The 18,101-nt window shown below is 37.7% G+C and overlaps 4 protein-coding genes across 4 annotated transcripts in view; 2 read left to right on the forward strand and 2 right to left on the reverse strand.

Annotated features, from left to right (window-relative positions):
* The first annotated feature begins 485 nt into the window (after positions 1-485).
* On the forward strand, positions 486-5,731 carry LOC129729440 (ubiquitin carboxyl-terminal hydrolase 3-like). The gene is made up of 7 exons (XM_055688003.1): positions 486-1,076; positions 2,510-2,651; positions 2,794-3,331; positions 3,420-3,917; positions 3,972-4,114; positions 4,176-4,322; positions 4,385-5,731. The coding sequence occupies exons 1-7, from the start codon at positions 908-910 to the stop codon at positions 4,578-4,580; spliced, it is 1,833 nt and encodes a 610-aa protein (XP_055543978.1). The 5' UTR covers positions 486-907; the 3' UTR covers positions 4,581-5,731.
* A 981-nt stretch (positions 5,732-6,712) lies between these two features.
* Positions 6,713-8,572, reverse strand: LOC129729442 (UPF0585 protein CG18661). The gene is made up of 3 exons (XM_055688005.1): positions 8,375-8,572; positions 8,149-8,179; positions 6,713-8,075 (listed from the first exon to the last, which is right to left on the reverse strand). Exons 2-3 carry the CDS (start codon positions 8,154-8,156, stop codon positions 7,409-7,411), a joined length of 675 nt encoding a protein of 224 aa, XP_055543980.1. The 5' UTR covers positions 8,157-8,179; positions 8,375-8,572; the 3' UTR covers positions 6,713-7,408.
* Positions 8,214-18,101, forward strand: part of LOC129728488 (trypsin-1-like) — a 56,872-nt gene continuing 46,984 nt past the window's right edge. Inside the window, exons 1-2 of the mRNA XM_055686935.1 lie at positions 8,214-8,276; positions 15,772-15,808. Of these exons, the coding sequence (XP_055542910.1) occupies positions 15,800-15,808 (9 nt within the window). The 5' untranslated portion in view covers positions 8,214-8,276; positions 15,772-15,799. The remainder of the gene's footprint in view (positions 8,277-15,771; positions 15,809-18,101) is intronic.
* On the reverse strand, positions 16,075-17,720 carry LOC129729441 (uncharacterized). The gene is made up of 3 exons (XM_055688004.1): positions 17,023-17,720; positions 16,538-16,952; positions 16,075-16,475 (listed from the first exon to the last, which is right to left on the reverse strand). The coding sequence occupies exons 1-3, from the start codon at positions 17,676-17,678 to the stop codon at positions 16,113-16,115; spliced, it is 1,434 nt and encodes a 477-aa protein (XP_055543979.1). The 5' UTR covers positions 17,679-17,720; the 3' UTR covers positions 16,075-16,112.

Raw genomic sequence — 18,101 nt, forward strand, 5'->3', positions numbered from 1 at the left:
CTCGGTTTTCGAACATTGACACACATTTTTCAACAAAAAAAAAAAAAATCTGGCATCCATAGTATTAAGTGTCTTAAACAGGGAAACCAGATGTGCACATTTGTCTGCAAAACACAGATTTTTAGAGTCCGCGCGCAGATTTTTATTGATTCGCAGATATTTGCAGATTTTCAATAGTTTCTGCAGATTTTTGTCAGAGTCTCCTTATATTTACGTATACTTTCTCAAAAGGTGTGCATATTTTCGCCTGCGTAAGCGAAATTTTTCGAATTACGGATAGAGTTTTTTGGATTTCAAGCAGATTTTTCCGGTATTTCGAGCAGTTGCTGACATTTTTCCAAAACATCTGGCATCTCTGGTCTCAAAATTTTTGCGTTGCGTTTTGTTGCGACAGAACAGCTGTCATGCTGGTGCAACATTATTCGATAAAATCTGATGTGTTTCATATACGAAAATGTTGTATGCATAAAATGTTCGCTGCTCGCCAGGTCACAGGTATTGTAGTGTGCGTACATATAGAACGCGCAGTAGAGTCCTCCTTGAGGGCAGCAATATCGCGTTTTTTTCTTTCGTTTTTCTTTGTATATGGCTGTTTAGTGATTTTTTCTATTCGAAACCGAGAGAAGACTGGACTGCAAAAGTAAAGTCAGCCACTACATCGTAAAACGCATCGTATTGCAAAACCAGCGGAGTAGAAACAGGAAAACGTGTGCTCCCTGAGGATTTTCTATTGCCAAACCACAATTTGAGGCTTTATAGTTTTCGTTTCGATTTGCAAAACTCGGATAGTTTAAGGCAAGAAGCTCAGTGGAAAGGTTACTGCTAGGAGTAACAGAGGTTTTTAAAACTGTTCATTGGGCAGAGCTTCTCTGGCAAAAAATATTTACTGTTAGGAATCTAAATCAAAATGGATTGTCCCCATATTTGTGACAATGTTGTACTTCGGAAGGATTCAGTGAAAAACCTGAAACAGGCTCTTTGTGGGGGTCTTTCCGCAGCTGCGCCACACGGAACCGGAACACCTCCAGCCAACTCACCAGCTCTATCAGGAATATCGAAATTATGGAAATGTTCAGGTAATTATTATACAACGAAAAAAAGTAACTGCATTGCCATTTATAGCAAAAACAATAAATTGGCCGCTATCTCGATGAAAAATCGCCCAGCAAAAGCTGTTTTTCTTTTGGTTGTTATTTGCTCATTTGCAGAGGGCAATGGCTTCTAGCCTTGGAACGATTTTTGCAGTTCTTTTTTGCAATCGAGAGAACTAATTTGTTTTTTGCTCTACGTGTTTTTCACATAACTTAAAATACTAATTTTACAAGCCCGGATAAATAAAAAATCGATATTACATCACAGGGCTGATTTTATTGTTTCTCTTTCCTTCTCGTGCCTTCCTCTCTGTCAGTATTAATATGTGAACAGATTTCGGGGTCAGATACGATCGTCTGGGGTACTTATGGTAGTACATTTGTCCTCGACAGTGGATCTTCCGATTTGGAGAGTTTGTGGTTAATGATTGGATCATATAGCAGTTAAATTGGACTTCAATAAAGAAAGCTAGCTCACACTGTCTGAGCTCGTGCCTTTTAGTGCTAGCGTAATTTCGTATCGATGGTTGTGCGAACGAAATGGTAATGAAAAATGGATACAGAAATAAGAGAGGAGCAAATCATCTCCATTTCTGTGCTATCGTATCGTTCTGCTTCAAATGAAGGAAAGAGCTTATTGTCATTTTGTAGCATATACAGTGCAGCCAGCTGACCTTGTTGGTTAATTCTTCAATTGAATATAGTTTGTACTTTTTGCGGAACCAAATATCTGTTTGATATAACATTTATTGCAAAGCCATGGCTAATCTGATTGATAGCAGTAAGCTATTTTGCCTCGGAGGCACCTGGTGCTTAGATCCTTCGAAGTTTTGTGTGAAGAGTACTGGAATTAGAATGCTAATTAAGGATAAGGATCTCGGATCGATGTGGCTTTGTTTCACTGTTCTACGCAGACAGATGCATGATTTTTGAGAATGAATCAGGAAAATTGGCAAATGCACCAAAAGGAGCAATCGTCCGTGTGTTTCTATCTCAGCCGCTTTCTTTACAACTTCTCAGGTGAAATAATTATAGCGCCGTATGCAGGGTCCAGAACATCTCAATATGTATATAAAATAAAATGTTCACCTGGCAACTCTGACGGTAATAGAGTTGACCTCTCGCATACTGTTGTCAGTCTGTTTTAAATATGAGCTTTTTATATTTTTTATACTTCTAACACTACGTAAGTTTTTATTTGGATTTGGCATCTCGCTCTTTCAATGTTTATTCTGCTTCATCATATGATCGATAAAGCTGTAGTAGTAAAGGCTTGAAAGAAGTACAAAGTGGTGAAATTGCATTATCCACATATTCAACGGGAATCCAACAAGCTTTTTAGGCAACGAGGTTCTGTGTATTAAGCCAGTGCTCCCAAACACGTTTTGAAAGTTGGTTGAATTGTTTTATCCTTACAGAATGCGCCGGCAAAGACAACTGGATGTGCCTACAGTGTGGATCAGTTCTCTGTGGCAGATATGAAAGTGGACACGCGTTGAAACATTCATCAAAACAGAATCACAATATTTGTATCAATACAGTTAATCTGTCTGTTTACTGGTGAGTCAAAGTTGTGTTATTTTTACATATTTTCAATGCTACGGATTTGAATTGTGTCATAATACCGTATAAAATAAAGCGTGATTTATATATATATATATATGCTATTTTCACCTATTAATTGTGAGTAATTCACTTTTAGCTATAAGTGTGACGAGTTCGTGGTTAACGACACATCCGACAACGTGATTGAAGAGATCCGTAACGAACTTAAGGATGGAGATGCCGACAGTGTATCGGAGACATCGTCCACCATGGAGGAAATAAGTTCATCCAAATCGGCGCAGGAAACAGCCAGCAGCACATCATCATCGAGCGATTCGGGATGGGAAGAACCGACAGCACCATCGTCGACAGTGTCCAGCTCTTCGTCCATTGGCGCTCTTAGTGGTCGTAAATTGCGACCACGCAAGCGAACGATTTCCAGCGACAGTAACAATGAAAACGGCACTGGCACCACTAAGCGCAAATCGATACGACGCGTTGTTGGACTACGTAATTTGGGAAATACGTGTTTCATGAATTCAGTATTACAATCGCTGAGTAACATTCAGGAGTTTAGTTGCTATTTTAACGCAATGCCGTCACTGGAAACGAGCAAACACAAGCAGAAGTCGTATCATTCGCGTAGTATGAAAGAAAACCTAGACGATGTGTTCGTAGTGGAAGAACTACGAAAGGTTGGTTCTAAATAATTTTAGTAGTCATAAAACAGTTTTTAACCTTTTAGCTTCTAATGCTTATGATTATAATGAATTATCACTTCAGGTCCTGCTAAATCTTAGCCAAGGTGGCGATGGATCTAAAGGCGCTATTTCGCCGGAATGTTTATTTCTGGTGATTTGGAAAGTTGTGCCCCAGTTTCGGGGCCACCGGCAACACGATGCCCACGAGTTTCTTCGCTACATGCTGGACCGATTGCATACGGAACTGCAGCAGGTCTCGATTCCGGTTGACATGTCCAGCACGCTGGCCTCGAAAGCTGGAGAAACGAAACCCAATCCATACAACGTGCCGGCGTTAAGTCATCTGCAAGCGAAGGGACGTAGTTCTATAGTAACGAATGTTTTCGGCGGGGTACTGCAAAGCGAAGTCCGTTGCTTAATTTGTGGTATGGAAAGCAAAAAGCATGATCCATTCCTTGATCTGTCGTTGGACATTCCGGAGAAGTTTTACAATAAGGACCCTCCTGAAGAAAGTGGGAAAGAAAAGGATGGAAGTGTGCCGATGTGCAACATTTCTGACTGCCTGTCGAGTTTTACAGAGGTTTGTAATAGTTGTTTTGTCCTTATTGGAAATTATATTGGAGACCATTTTTAGGTCGAAGAACTTGCTGAAACAGAACTCTATTACTGTAATTCTTGTAAATGCAAACAAAAATCTACGAAGCGTTTTTGGATTCGAAGATTGCCAAATGTTCTGTGTTTGCATATCAAACGATTCCGGTGGAATAACTTCTACAGGTACATTTCGTTAGTTATAAAATTGGGTCAATTGATAACTAAAAATTTCGTGCGCTCTTAGAACTAAAATCGACCTGAGGATATCGTTTCCCATCAAATCGCTGGATATGTCCCAGTTTGTTTTAAACAATGGCCCGGAAACGAGGCGTTCGAATTCCAGCTGCAATGTGTATGATCTAGCGGCAGTTATAGTACATCATGGTAATGGGTAAGTTTGAATTTACTGAATAATCACCATCGGACCATCGTTCACTGTAAATTTCACCGTAGTTCCAGCTGTGGTCACTACACTTCGTATGCAATCAACAATGGTGTGTGGATGCATTTTAATGATCACACGGTAAAGGAGGTGAACAGTGCAGCTGTGGCTGAATGTAAGCCTTACATTCTGTTCTACATCAAACGGGATACGACCAGCGGAAGTCGGCTGTCCCTTGGGGAACCCGCTGTAAGTGGTGCGTCTTGAGATTAAATTTATATTTTAAGACTGATTAATATAGCGCATAACAAGCAGGCTGCAAAAGAAACAGACGAACACGAAACACTGCAGAAACCTGGTTTTCATTCTAATTGGGGAGTTTTCTGTTCTAAAAGTTAAAATTTCACAACAGGCAGAACTGATGGACAAAACGCTAAAAACTATTGTGGACAATGACACAAAACTAAATCAATTTGATCGAAGCTGTAAAAAAATGGTTAAACCCTTCTGGTTGAAAATTGGCCCGATATTCGGTTGCAATTCTCTGGTAACAGGGATGCTTGTTCATAGTTCTGGTTTAGCAACCCTTTGGAATTACTTCCCATTACACAAGATTACATGTGATAAATTGAAGCATTTTAGCATATTACTTCTTTCTACTAAAACTCGTATGATCCTCGTAGAACCAGTCGTTTGGAAGTGCGAATGTATGTTTCTTTTATGCTTATTTGTATAAATTATGGTCATCAATATTAGCACATTTCGTATGCGAAAATATCGCCTGATTGCAGATTTTTTTGTTCCAACACTATTTTTTTATCATCTGAACTTTTGTAAAAGTTCTCAGATTCTCAAAGAGGCCGCTGCGTTTTTGTGATGTTTTATCTCTAGTTTTAGCGTGTATTTTAGTGCTATAACTTTGTTTTAGAAGACATCCCAGTTCAAAGATTTAGTTCGCTCAATGCAATATTGTTCCACGCTGTGAATAAAAAAAAACAAATAATCTGACTTTAAGTAGCGTTATGTTTTTTGTTCAAAATCATGCCATGCCCCCTCCCATAGTGTGAACTATTGTGAATTTTTCGTGCAAACCACACCACAGCGTTATTTGGGGCGGTAGGTGTGGAAGAGTTCTTGGAAAAAACTTGGAAGCACACACACACACAGACACACAAAAGTTTAAAATGCAAACATCTAAAAATAAGCAAAAGTAACAATTCATTTTTTTTTTTGGAATACTACTGGTAATACACTGAATATCACTATGCAACCAAACAAAGAGAAAACAGATGCAAAACAAATGAAACCTATACGATGGTGGAGCAACAGAGTACGAAAGATATAATTATATTAATGTAATTAATATATTAAGGAATAAATTTCTTTAGCTATCAATATAGAAACAAATATGAACCAAACCGATCTACTATATGTTGGATTATTGTGAAAGCCACTCAGTTATCGAAAGATCATGAAGATCATTATCAATACGAATAACATTGAAAAGTACATCATCCGTATCATTGTTTTCGGCGGTATCCAACTTTCCGACGAATCGATCGATTCGAACAAATTGAAATGCTACCTACTCCAATTTTCGTATGAGCTAAATAAAGATTCAAATTGATCAAATAGAAAAGGGGAACGCAAATTTCCGAATATGATACGATAATTCTTGAAATCATTCCGTCGAGACGGCAAGGTCATCAGATGAAAGACGATCTGCGGACCCTTCCCTACCAGTGTGGCTGGCAAACTGTAAGTCTGCAACCATGGTCGGACGACTACAACGTGCAGCAAACGCATAGCCTGTGGCTGGTTAGTATTTACTTATTCGAACACGTTATTCTGACTTGAAGCGTACTCTAAACTTTGGCCCGGTATTGAAATCTGGTTCTAATAATATTTTTAAGCTTATTCTTTATTTTAAACACCATCTCAATTAAATTGGGTACCTGACTTGTATAGTTAACCCTCTCTTTACCATGGTAACTCTAGAGCACCATATGTTTGGATGCAAAAAGTCTTCAGAAATATTTGCCATCCTACTCAAAATGCATAAAAAAGATCTTGAACAATCAGTATATTGTTCAAGAATATACATATTTATGCATTTTGAGTAGCATTGTTAACTATTTCGAAAGATTTTTCGCATCTAAACCTATGGTGCTCTAAAGTATGGTAGCATGCGAAGTTTCATTTCACTCTGATTTCACCGTGAAGTGACTCTCGTAATAAGCACCTCACCTTAAATCCTAACAATCAAAATTACAAATTTCTAACAGTGTTGAGAAGTCACCATTTGTGATTGGACACACATACTCATTATTTACTTATATATTTATCACAAATGCTTCAGCTACTAACAAATCCCCCCCTTTAAAAAAAAACACCTCACCTGAGTCAAATAAACAGAACAGCACGAGCGAGCCACCTCGGCTCCTTTATTTGGATAAAAAAGGAAAGGGATAGCTTCCCTTAGTTTATATCGGATAAAACACCAAAATGCTGTGCTTATGTGGACCGTACTGGTTGTATGTAGCAACCGGAATACGTACATATCTGCGGACGGTATAAGAGGGTATTCGATCTTTTGTAGTACAATTAAATGAAAACTTAACTTATACTCAATATTTAATTCCATTCTGCTAAGACGCCCAATAAGAAATTTATTTTTCAAAATAGTTGCCCTAGAAAGATTACTGCTTTTTAACCGTTCCTGCAAAATTTGGTGCCTCTAGTCACTGTATCAAAGTGGCACATAGTAATTGCTTTTTATTGCGCAGATTCCGGAATGTACGCGGTTTTTTTACGCGGATTCCGGAATTTACGTGTTTTTTTTACGCGGCACGTATCCCCCGCGTGAAAAGCGACTTTGGTGTATACGAAAAAACTTATTGAGGTCTCTGAAAAAAATGTTGCTGGTTATGGGCACCAAAATTCACACGAATGGTTAAAAAGCTATAACCTTTCATTTTTTTTAGTTTGATTTTTAGGGCCACACCTGTGTCGACCAGTGTAAGAAATTATAACAAATCGTTTGTTTCGATAGGACAGCATGAAAACAAAGTCATGCAAGAAAATTATTAGTTGTTTTATTCAATTACACTCCCGTCAGCCACTTTTTCCCAAATTAAACATTTATTATTAGCTGGCAGATCAAAAATTTGTTTCGAAGCGATTCCATTAGCGCTAGAAATCTTTTTCAACGCGCTTATATCACGAATACCCCACAAAGGATTCCGTTGCTTCAGAGAAATGTCGAACTGAACATTACTTTCGGGTGTTAGTTTTCCATCGACCGCATAAGGTCCATAAGTTATGAGCAAACCGCCTTTCTTCAGCAACCGCGAAGCATTCCAAAATAGACCCTCGCTGCATTCGAAAGGGGAAATGTGCATCATATTGATGTTTAGCATGTAGTCGAAGCTTTCGGCCGATGAGTTGAAGTTCACGTTATGATCATTATCCCAATCAGTGCAGGGTCGAGAAATATCGATGGCAATAGGTGACTGTAAATTTGGCACGTTAGCTTCCATTCTGTAAGCGTCGATACTTCCAAAAAGCGAGGTATCATACTCGGACGGTTGAAAAACTATGTTCGGAAAATGTGGTGCAAAGAATGCGGTGTGTAGACCTACTCCCGAAGAAATTTCCAACAATTTTTTGCCTGGTTGAGTTTTGTCGAGGAATTTGCTTAAAACTTCTAATATCGGTTGCTTGTTTCGTTCTCCTGCTGGATTGGCCAGTTTGCGTATGTGGCTAGAATCGGCCGGAGGTAAATTTTAAATAAATTTGAAGAATATCCGAATTATATTGAATACAATACAATTACCTCATCATTGGTTTCTGCACTAAGTGGGTATCTGAAACAAAACATAAATTAAGTGATTTATTAAGAAGCAGGGCAAAAAATTTCAAGCTACTTAATTCTAGTAGTTGGCGATCTAAATGAATTTATCGGTACGTAGAAAGATGCAATCTTTATTTGATTAACCAATGCTCCGTCACATTGATAAATTAAATAATATAACGCAAAGGCAAGCTTTAATTTAGTTTACCTGATTAAAAACTTTATATAAAAACGTATTCCAGCTGGTTGTACTTAAGCTGTTTTTTAAGTTTGTGTCCTCAACTACAGCATAGAATATTGTTTATCACCTTTATCACTGTATGTTGTCAATTGACTCTCCCCCTGCTGTAGTCAGCCTATACACCAGAGAGACGCCGAGACACTCACCGTTAAGGCAGCTGTCAACATCAAAACGGGCGATCTGTATAATTTTGCATTGCCGTTATCCGTTTTGATGTTGACAGTTGCCTTAACGGTGATTGTCATTTCTCTAATGTATAGGTTCGCTACCCTGCTGCTTATCAGGTCTCGTTATTCGGGTTTAGTGATGTCCGATTACTTCTCGATTAATCGCGTTAATCGATTATTTGCGAAAATATTCGATCAGTTTTTAATCGATTAACCGGCTTTCCGATTATTGAATAATCGAATAATTGACCCCGATTATTGTTCGATTATAGTTCAACTTTGTCCAAAAATGGGAAAATTGGTTTTGCCAGCGGTGACGAAAACATAAGAGATTTCGAAACCTCTGTTCTCACTTATTTTATATTATCCATTTAGTTGAAAATTGTAGTTGTCGACTGGCGACAATTGATTTTACTCTCATGCCGCACATTATACCTTACGTCGCAAATAGTACACTGTATAGCGCATCTGATGTGCTATACAGCGCACTACTTCCTATTTAAAGTCGCGATTTCGATTTAGTGCTGCGACGATAATATTTCATTCAAAATTATGAAAATGCTCGCACGAACGAAAACTAAACTTCACGACTACGAAGTTGGAAAAAGTTTTAAGGGCTGTTCGCACTTACGCGAACGCGAATAATTTTAGTTAATATGATGCAAAAAAATTACTAGGCAGTGTAGAGAGGAGCAACCTGAACCAGTCAACATCGAACCAAGCAATGACCTGTGGCAAAAACATCATATCAAGAAGACTGGCATCTCTGGATCGATCCCATACAAATGACAAGCGTCAAATCAAACAGCGCACTCCATCTATCTAAGGTGGAAATTTGCATCGCTGCGAAGACAGAGTGGGCTTTGTGGTGGTCCAACCTGTGCGATCGGCTTGCATTCGCATCGCCAGCACACACACTAGCATGCCTCAGTTCCACTTTTACTCGTAAGACTGCGCTGCCAAAACTGTCGCTCAGTCTCAGGCAGAGTTCCCAGTCTTCTTGATATGATGTTTTTGCCTGTGGGCTGCCCACGGCAGAGTTGCCATTTTCACAGGTTTTTCTGTAAAATCACAGATTTTTTCCCTTTTTCAAATCACAGAATCAGTGATCACAGATGACAGATATTTTTGGAAAATCACAGATTTTTCCAATAATTGCCGAAAATAACAAATTACCTACATTCTACAGGTTAAACTCATTAATTCGAAGGTACGATTTTCCGGAAGCTCGAATAATCATCCGTTGAAAATAGTTCGACTATCCGGAGTCATTCCTTTCGCAAATTTCGAATTCGTTTAAAATTCCGACATTTGCCTTTTTATCGATTCCATCTAGGAATGCTAGTTTTTCGCGCTATATGCTGCTTAGTTATCTCAATGAAGTGTGCAGAGAGGTGAACTGATTGAATCACCTCATTATGATTGAATTTACGATATTTTGACGTTTCCCGATCAGAAGAGCATAGCTGAAAAATTACAAAAGTCTATCAACAAAAGATACAAGCAGAGCCGGATTTATGGGGGGGCCCAGGGGGCCCGGGCCCCGGGCCCCCACATTTTTAGGGCCCCCACAAATCGACAAAAAGATTTTTCTTTTTAAAAATGATATTTAATCAAAAGTTCGATTTACAGTAAGAAAATTTGAACAGACCACAATCACAACTACATCCATAAGAGTTCACCTTGGATTCTCTTGGAATGACACACATTAACACACCATTTGAATCGAACCAGCGCGCATTAAACGCCTAGAGTTAAAGTTTAGCCGACTGTCACTAAAAGCGCCAATCGAACTGTCAAAACTCGTTCCAATCGAACATCAGCAATGTTAAAACTATGATGAAAAAACTGTTGACTGTTTGATTGGAACTTTTCAGTGACAGTCGGCCAAACTTTAACTCTAGAGCTTTAGCGCGCATGGGAGGTAAAGCAAAGAAAGAAAATAATCCACAAGTTTTTTTAATGCATTGCTTTTGCTTACTTGTCCGAATCAGGGATACCAGATGTGCTTTTCAAAATGCAGATTTTCTGAGCTCGTGTGCATATTTTATTGACCTGCAGATGTGTGTAGTTTTTTCCTAGTTTCTATTATTGTCAGAGTCGTCTTATATTTGCGCCGTCTTTCTCAAATTGTGTGCAAATTTTTCCTGTGTTTCGCATTTTTTTCAAATTGCGGTAGTTTTTTTTTCAGGTATCAAGAAAAAAACTTGAAGACGAAACTTATTAAAAATAGGTTGCGTGCGACTGTGAAGAATGAAAGGCAGTCAAACTTAGCATTATTAAGTTTCGAGTACGAGTATACTGAAGAAGATGAATGTTGATTATTTAATTAATAAGTTTTCTGCAAAAAAACTCGTAAAGCATAGTTTACAGTTCCAAGCGTAGTGAAAAATTTGACAAGTGAAAAAGCGTAAATTTTCGCTTGCGAAATCTGTCGCGAAAACCCGTTTGTGGAACACGCAGGTATTTCACCACCCTGCAGTTTACAGTTTAAGTGGAGTGAAACTCACGAGTTTACATTCCGAGCGAAGTGAAAATTGGCTGCAACTGACAGAATAGAAATGCACGCAAGTTTTCGCTTGCTGCTCCTTTTTTCACTAGTGCTTGCATGCGTGAAAGAAATAAACCCAAGTGAAAAAGATGAGATCCACAACCATCGATTTCGCTGGATCGAATTTGTTTACAGTTCCAAGCGAAGTGAAATTTTTTGCAGGTGGCATTTTTCACGAGCGTGAAAACATGAACATGTTGTATGAGATTTTCACTTCGCTTGGAACTCTAAATAGAGCTTAAGAAAAAATTCTAACAAATTTTTGGTAATTTTTCAATAGCAAATAAATGCTTTTAACTCGTACGATGAAAAACAGTTTTGTTTTAATTTGGGCCCCCCACTATAACTGGGCCCCGGGCCCCCACAATCGTAAATCCGGCCCTGGATACAAGTAACATATTTTGATACGATTTTGAATTTTCCAGTATGCTTTTGATAACTAAATAGAAGCTGAATGAGTTATAACAACAAATCCTGAAATGAAGGTGTTTTGAAACAAGTCTAGCGGATTTTTCGTTTGTATCAAAACTTGCTGTTTCCAACAACGAATGTTATTATGGTGTTCTATATGCTATCATATTTCGTTAGAAAGCTGATACGTAGGTAAAAAAATTGATATGGGTTTGATAGTAGTAGAATCATTCTTGTTATAATTTCTGTTATTTTAACACCTCACGGGATCAAATTTAAAACACAACCTGAAATTTTTTACTCGTAACAAACTTACAGCTTCTGTTACACTTTTGTTTTGGCTTTCTGATCGGTATACCGTATCCAACGTATGGATGAGTTTCTACTGACTAAATCATGACCACTTTCTCTGATGCGCAGCTTATCTGGTCTCAATACCAACCTGAAAAACACTTAGTTGAGGAACAAGTTGACTATTCCAATGCAATTTTAAAAGCTAAATAGTTAATTCAATCGAATGGAGAAAAATTTAATGTTAATATAAAGCATTTAAATCAATCTCGTTTCGTTTTTTTAAACAAATAATCATACTCCAGATATAATCACAGATTTTTTTTCGCTGGTCACAGATTTTCACAGATTTTTGTCGTCAAAACACAGATTTCGAAACGGCAACTCTGGCCCACGGTACTCTTGCTAGAGAAGCATAAAAATACAAAAACATCGACCATATGGGTGAATTACCCGGGGAGTTACGGCAGTTTTTGCATGGCGGTTTGGCACCAAGAAATTCTGACCCAATTTCAGTATGGAACCGAATTCGAGGACAGATTCCAACGCTTTTAACGCTTTTACCTAGAAATGTTCCTTCTCTAACAGTCGATAGAAGAGAATGCATGGTTCCACTGTTCCAATGAATTATAAATATATTAAATAATGTGATTTCAAACCGAATAGCCAAAAAGTCTCTTAAAGAAAGCTTTAATGTGTTGTAAAATTGTATAATATTTTTTGTTGCAAAAAAGCAAAGTTTAGGTGTTACACTATTTTACACAGAATTTGCAGTAGAGATTCGATCATAGGCTTGTTCGATGAACCAACTTCGTACATCAAAATCAAGAGGTAGGCCACGGAATAATGCTAGAGCTTTCTGCCAGATTTGTCTGTAAAATCTAGAGATCAAGTTTATTGGTAACTGACTGTTGGTCAGCACTATTGTGCATGCAGAAAAAAATCGTAAGCAACGAGTCGCTCGTCTGACAACGATTTTCCAGCGAATTTCGTAGTACACTTAAGTCGCTTCTTACGCGGGGGCACTCGCGTAAAAAAACCGCGTAAATTCCGGAACCCGCGTAAAAAAAACCGCGTGAATTCCGGAATCCGCGTAAAAAACCGCGTAAATTCCGGAATCCGTGTAAAAAACCGCGTAAATTCAGGAATCCGCGTAAAAAAAAAACACGTAAATTCCGGAATCCGCGTAAAAGAAAACCGCGTTAAAAGCGACCTTAGTGTATTTTAATATAAAGTAGTCTTTGATTCAACATAAAATGTCCCAAAATATGCGACTGTATTATCAAAGAACATTGAAACTGCATTGTACTGTGCGAGAAATAATTATGCAATATAACATCGCTAGAAATTTTCGCGTCGCTGGACTCACCAGCGAATTGCAGAGTAGCGCTGCAGCGACAATAACATTTTATTTTTGAACGCAGGGCACTCGCAATCAGATAATCGATTATCTCGATTAATCGAATATCTTTTGTCAGCTAATCGAGTCCGATTAGCGGACAGGAACAAAATAATCGATTAACAATTAATCGATTAGTTGAAAAAATCGGACATCACTAATTCGGACCTACGTGAACACTCATATGTAATTCGGTTTATTCGCGTTGAAAGAGATTTCGGAGGCTGTTCGCACATACGTGAACTCTCGTATGTAATTGTCAAAATATGCGTGATGACAAAAGCAAAAATATTTCCTTTTTTTTTCGCACGCAGAAACCAAACAAATATCAGCAACACCGTCAACGCCAATTGTCAAAATGTGCGTGATGACAAAAGCAAAAATATTTCCTTCCTTCTTTTTCGCATGCAAAAACCAAACAAATATCAGCAACACCGTCAACGCGAATGGTTTCTGCATAAGCAGTGCTACCAGATTTTCTGTTAGTGCTTGTAGCACTAACACACACTGTCTATTGGCATGTTTGGTTATACGCGAATTTCTAATTTTTCTGAAAAAAAAACGTAATTTAAAAAAAGTTAATAACATTGTTCTTCGATTTTTAAATGGAGAAGAAAAATCGCTTGAACGACAGTTGGTACATGGGTGAACTGCCATATAAGCGATTTCGAGCAGAACGCGCTACAGTTCGACCAACTCTCTATCTGCTTTAGTTTTCGAAAAATTACAATCTTAATGCAGCATACCTTGCGGCTTGATGTTCACCAAACATGCTGCATTAAAAGTGTTGTTTAATTATTACTTGGGCCGATTTTAAGTTAGAGCTTTGCTGGAAGTCAAAATTTCAAATTGAAGTTGATAATTAGACTAAAATCTTTTATAAATATTTATTTGACTAAGTTATAAGAATATTCATCTGGAATTCATGGGACGATAGAAAACTCGATTCAAAGCAACAAACATTGATAAGAAATAACAAGGCTAAGAAAGAAATTATACGTAAAACGCTATTTTGTTTTTTGATTCTCATCAACTGCGATAGTTCTGTTCTGATCTCGAATATGACCCTGAAACCCTTATTCGTTCCCAAGAGTCAGTTCAAGCGTATTCTGTTGAACTCTGCTACTTCGATGACCTTTCTATTTCTCATCAATGGAAGACTTATGTGTTTTCGATTGGAACCTTATGGCAAATCATTTTCCAGAATGCTGGCATTATGATATTCAAGATTATCATGGTTTGCAAATATGAAATACCTTTCTGAAAACATTTGTTTCATTCGGCTGATTTTTTTTATTATTTCACGTCAAATCGATTTTGTATAATCGGAACAAACACTCCACTTATAAAACTTCAGACTCCTGTCAGTCGACCCAACTAACGAATCGAATCCGCTGGTTGGGGAATTTCGACTGTAACTGAAAATTTCCAACTAATAGCGAATTTCTCTATTCCACCAGCTCACCTCGTTTTGATTTGGAAGCAACCTAACTGCTGTCAAAACCCTGCTTTATTCGCTCGATTTTGACCCAGTCGGGCTGCCCGAAGCGCATCGTAAAATTTGTCAGCTTCAACCCACCATCGCACGTGCTTAGTTCGTAAATAACTATCTGGCACCTCTTTCTTACTTGCGTCGCAAATAGCGATGTCGTTTCTTCACTCCTCGGCAGATTTGTCCTGACGTAGTGGAATAAAGAAATTTGCTGTAAATAAACTTACAACACGATTTAAAGAATAATTATTGTATATCTGGCGTGCCTGCTTTGCATGGTAACGTTCGTTTTGTGTTATCTTTGTGAATGAATGGTTCGTGTCTGAGCTAAACCGTTGCGCGAATATTGCGTGATGCCACATGGTAATCTAAAAAAAGAAATGAAACTAATTACTATTGTTTCATTGATTACGAAACAATTTTGCTTTACATTTCTCGGGTAAACTGGGACTGGAAATACTGGAACTATTACTTTCCATTTTTATATCCTTTTGTATTTTGAGCAGTAAATGTGGGGTTAACGATAGAAAATTGAACTTACTGGACCCATAATTTCTAATCTCTGGTCAGATGCGTTTTCGTTGCACTACTCCTTATATACTTTATAAATACTTTATATTCATTGGGACCTGTATGATGCCAAATTAGATAAAATTGGTTGACAAAAGACAAAAAAATTGCCCTAATGTTCAAACAAATTACTCTCAATTCAAAACACTTGTAGCTCAGAAACCTTTTGTTGTACTGGAAAAACTATCTGATAATAAATTGTGGGGAAGAAAATCTTTTTTGTGAAATGCTGTGTTCAAGATATTCCGAATTTATGTTAGGAAAATTAGGAAATAAACAATAAACTACCAAATCAAAAAAGAGCTAGGTTCTTTCAATTTTTTTTGTTGAAACGACATTATTCCGAATTTTTTGGTAAAAAGTCCTAGATGGAGGAATGTAAAACAAATTTGTACTTGAAAGTTGATTTCTACAGAATTTTTCAAATATTTTTTTTTACTAATAATCAAATGCCAATGATGCAAAACTTTTGGGTATTTCCAGATCTTCCAGATATCGCTCACAAGGAAAAATGATGCCTGTAAGTATAAAATCATTCTAAAAGTGCAATTCTGATTCTGATATTCATAATACTGTTTTGGGAAGGAGGTGGTGATGTTAAAAACATAGTACAAATACTTTTTGGTTCAAGTTTAAAATCCGTTAAATTTAGTAATCAATTAGTTATTTTCAGAAAAAAACAAAACCGAAAAAATGCTCACAAAATACAAAACATAAGTGGAATTTATCATGATACACCCGTCCATTATTAACATATGAACTACATATTACTTAACTTTCGGATTTCATTGCTTTCAAGCATACCATTTTCATATTATTTATTGTTATTCAGAGTTCCTTCTGTTCGCTCGAATATATTTCAAGGTAATACCATTGACCACCACATCAATGGCAGTATTTGATTTATTCAAGGCAAATAGTTCCGATATTGAAGACTCAGATGCCACTGCAGATGATGTTTTAAAACTTTCCGGTGGTGATACACGCTGAAGGTCAGTTTTGGTAACTTGAATTTCTCGTTCGGATGGTTTTTCGTCTTCTACAATATTATTTTCAGAGTCCCGAGAATTATTTGAACCAATTATTGAAGTTTCCATAATTGAGTGACTTGACTGTTCCATGTAGTAAAAAGGTGCCCAACTAACCATTGGTAGAAGGGACAATTGCTCTTGCATTTTACAACGGAACTGCGAAATGATAAAATGAAATAATTAATGCTTTGGTTGAGTTCAGTGAACGTATCTTTTACCTGACTATATTTGTCGTAAATTGGTTCCGATGATGATGAGGAGCGTGCACTGTCTAATGAAACCTCGGAGGGGCTGTACACTGGACTGGGGTCTGGTGTCATGAAACAGGCTTCAACAATAAAGATATCATCTTCCTCTAAATAATCGCTAGATTCTAAGTAATCAGTTTTAATAGAAACACGTGAATTATTGGCATCGAGTTGGTATGAAACATGTTCCGGATTAATGAACGAAGTTTGACAGGATGTTTCCTGATTTCCAGCGGATCTACAAAGTGTGGCCAATCGGGAGCATATTCGCTGCGAAAGTTCAGTTAGAGCGTGAAAAGCTTCACGATGCTCAAAGTTTTGTATCAGCTCTTCATATCGGTAGCACATCCTTTGCATTGCTTTCGTATCCAAATCTTTTTGATGGCTAGATATTACATAATCGATAAGACGCAATAAATAAATCATTGATTGGTGGAAAAAATATGTGAACTTACTCAACTGCTGCTCGAACAACTTCATCTATTTGCCCTGTCATTCGCTGTACTTCTTCGTTAACTTTTTGGCGTACTTCTTGTTCAAGGTGTCTTCTGTATTGCTGTACAATCCTTTCAATTAGATTTGCAGCTTGTTTTCTGAAGTTTTTGCACATGAACTTTGCCATTTCTCTCCTTGCTCTCAAATAATCATCGCCCAATTCGGAATTCATTTTACTAAACTTGTATTCCAATTCCGACTTAGCCTCGCTGAGCTTCACTTGCATTTTGTTTTGCTCTTCCTGTCGAGCAATCTCAATTTTCTGCCGACATTCAAATTTCAAAAACTCCACTTCTTCGTTGAGATTTTTCTTCTTGATCACACGCTTACGACGCCTTGACCGTTTGTCTTCTGCTTCCTGTCCGAGTTTCAGTATGTGCTCGTGGATGGCGTCTTTCAGTTCATCACTGTCAGCACAGTAAATGGTTGGTCCTTTCAATTTTCGATCAACACCCATCCATTGCTGACAAGCGGGACTCATTAGTTTCAGAATGACATTGGCGAGATTGGATTCTAGCTCATGTCGCATCTGCGACTGAGTTGGAACCGAGTCTGGTGTCCGCAGGAAGTGGGTGCGCTTGCATAATTTGGAGGGCCTCGTAAATTTTGCGGACATAAGGCTTAATCTGTGATTTATTTCTGGGGAAATTAGATTGTTAACCGGTGAAGAGCTTGCTTAGATTATCGACATTCTCAAAATATAGTGAAAACTTGCAGAGTAGAATAAATATTTTATTGCGGTTCTGATTGACTGATTTTCGTTTGATGGCCAATAATAAATATTGTAATGTTTTGTGTATGTTCGGAGGTTTAAGATGTTAGTAATGTTTCGACTCAATTTCGTTCAGACTGGTTAAAAGTAAAACCGGCCAAGAAAATTATGTTTCCAGTTTATTCATAATTAGCTTGTTACTCAATTTTGCTCGGAACCTAATATCAGCTCTTGTTGTAATGGTGGCTTAGGTCTGATTGGTTGAACTCGAACATTAAAAGTCTGTGTCTATATTGAATCTATAATTTAGAACCGGAGATCATTCTG

This window comes from Wyeomyia smithii, chromosome 3 (assembly GCF_029784165.1).
Source record: "Wyeomyia smithii strain HCP4-BCI-WySm-NY-G18 chromosome 3, ASM2978416v1, whole genome shotgun sequence".
Lineage (NCBI taxonomy): Eukaryota > Metazoa > Arthropoda > Insecta > Diptera > Culicidae > Wyeomyia > Wyeomyia smithii.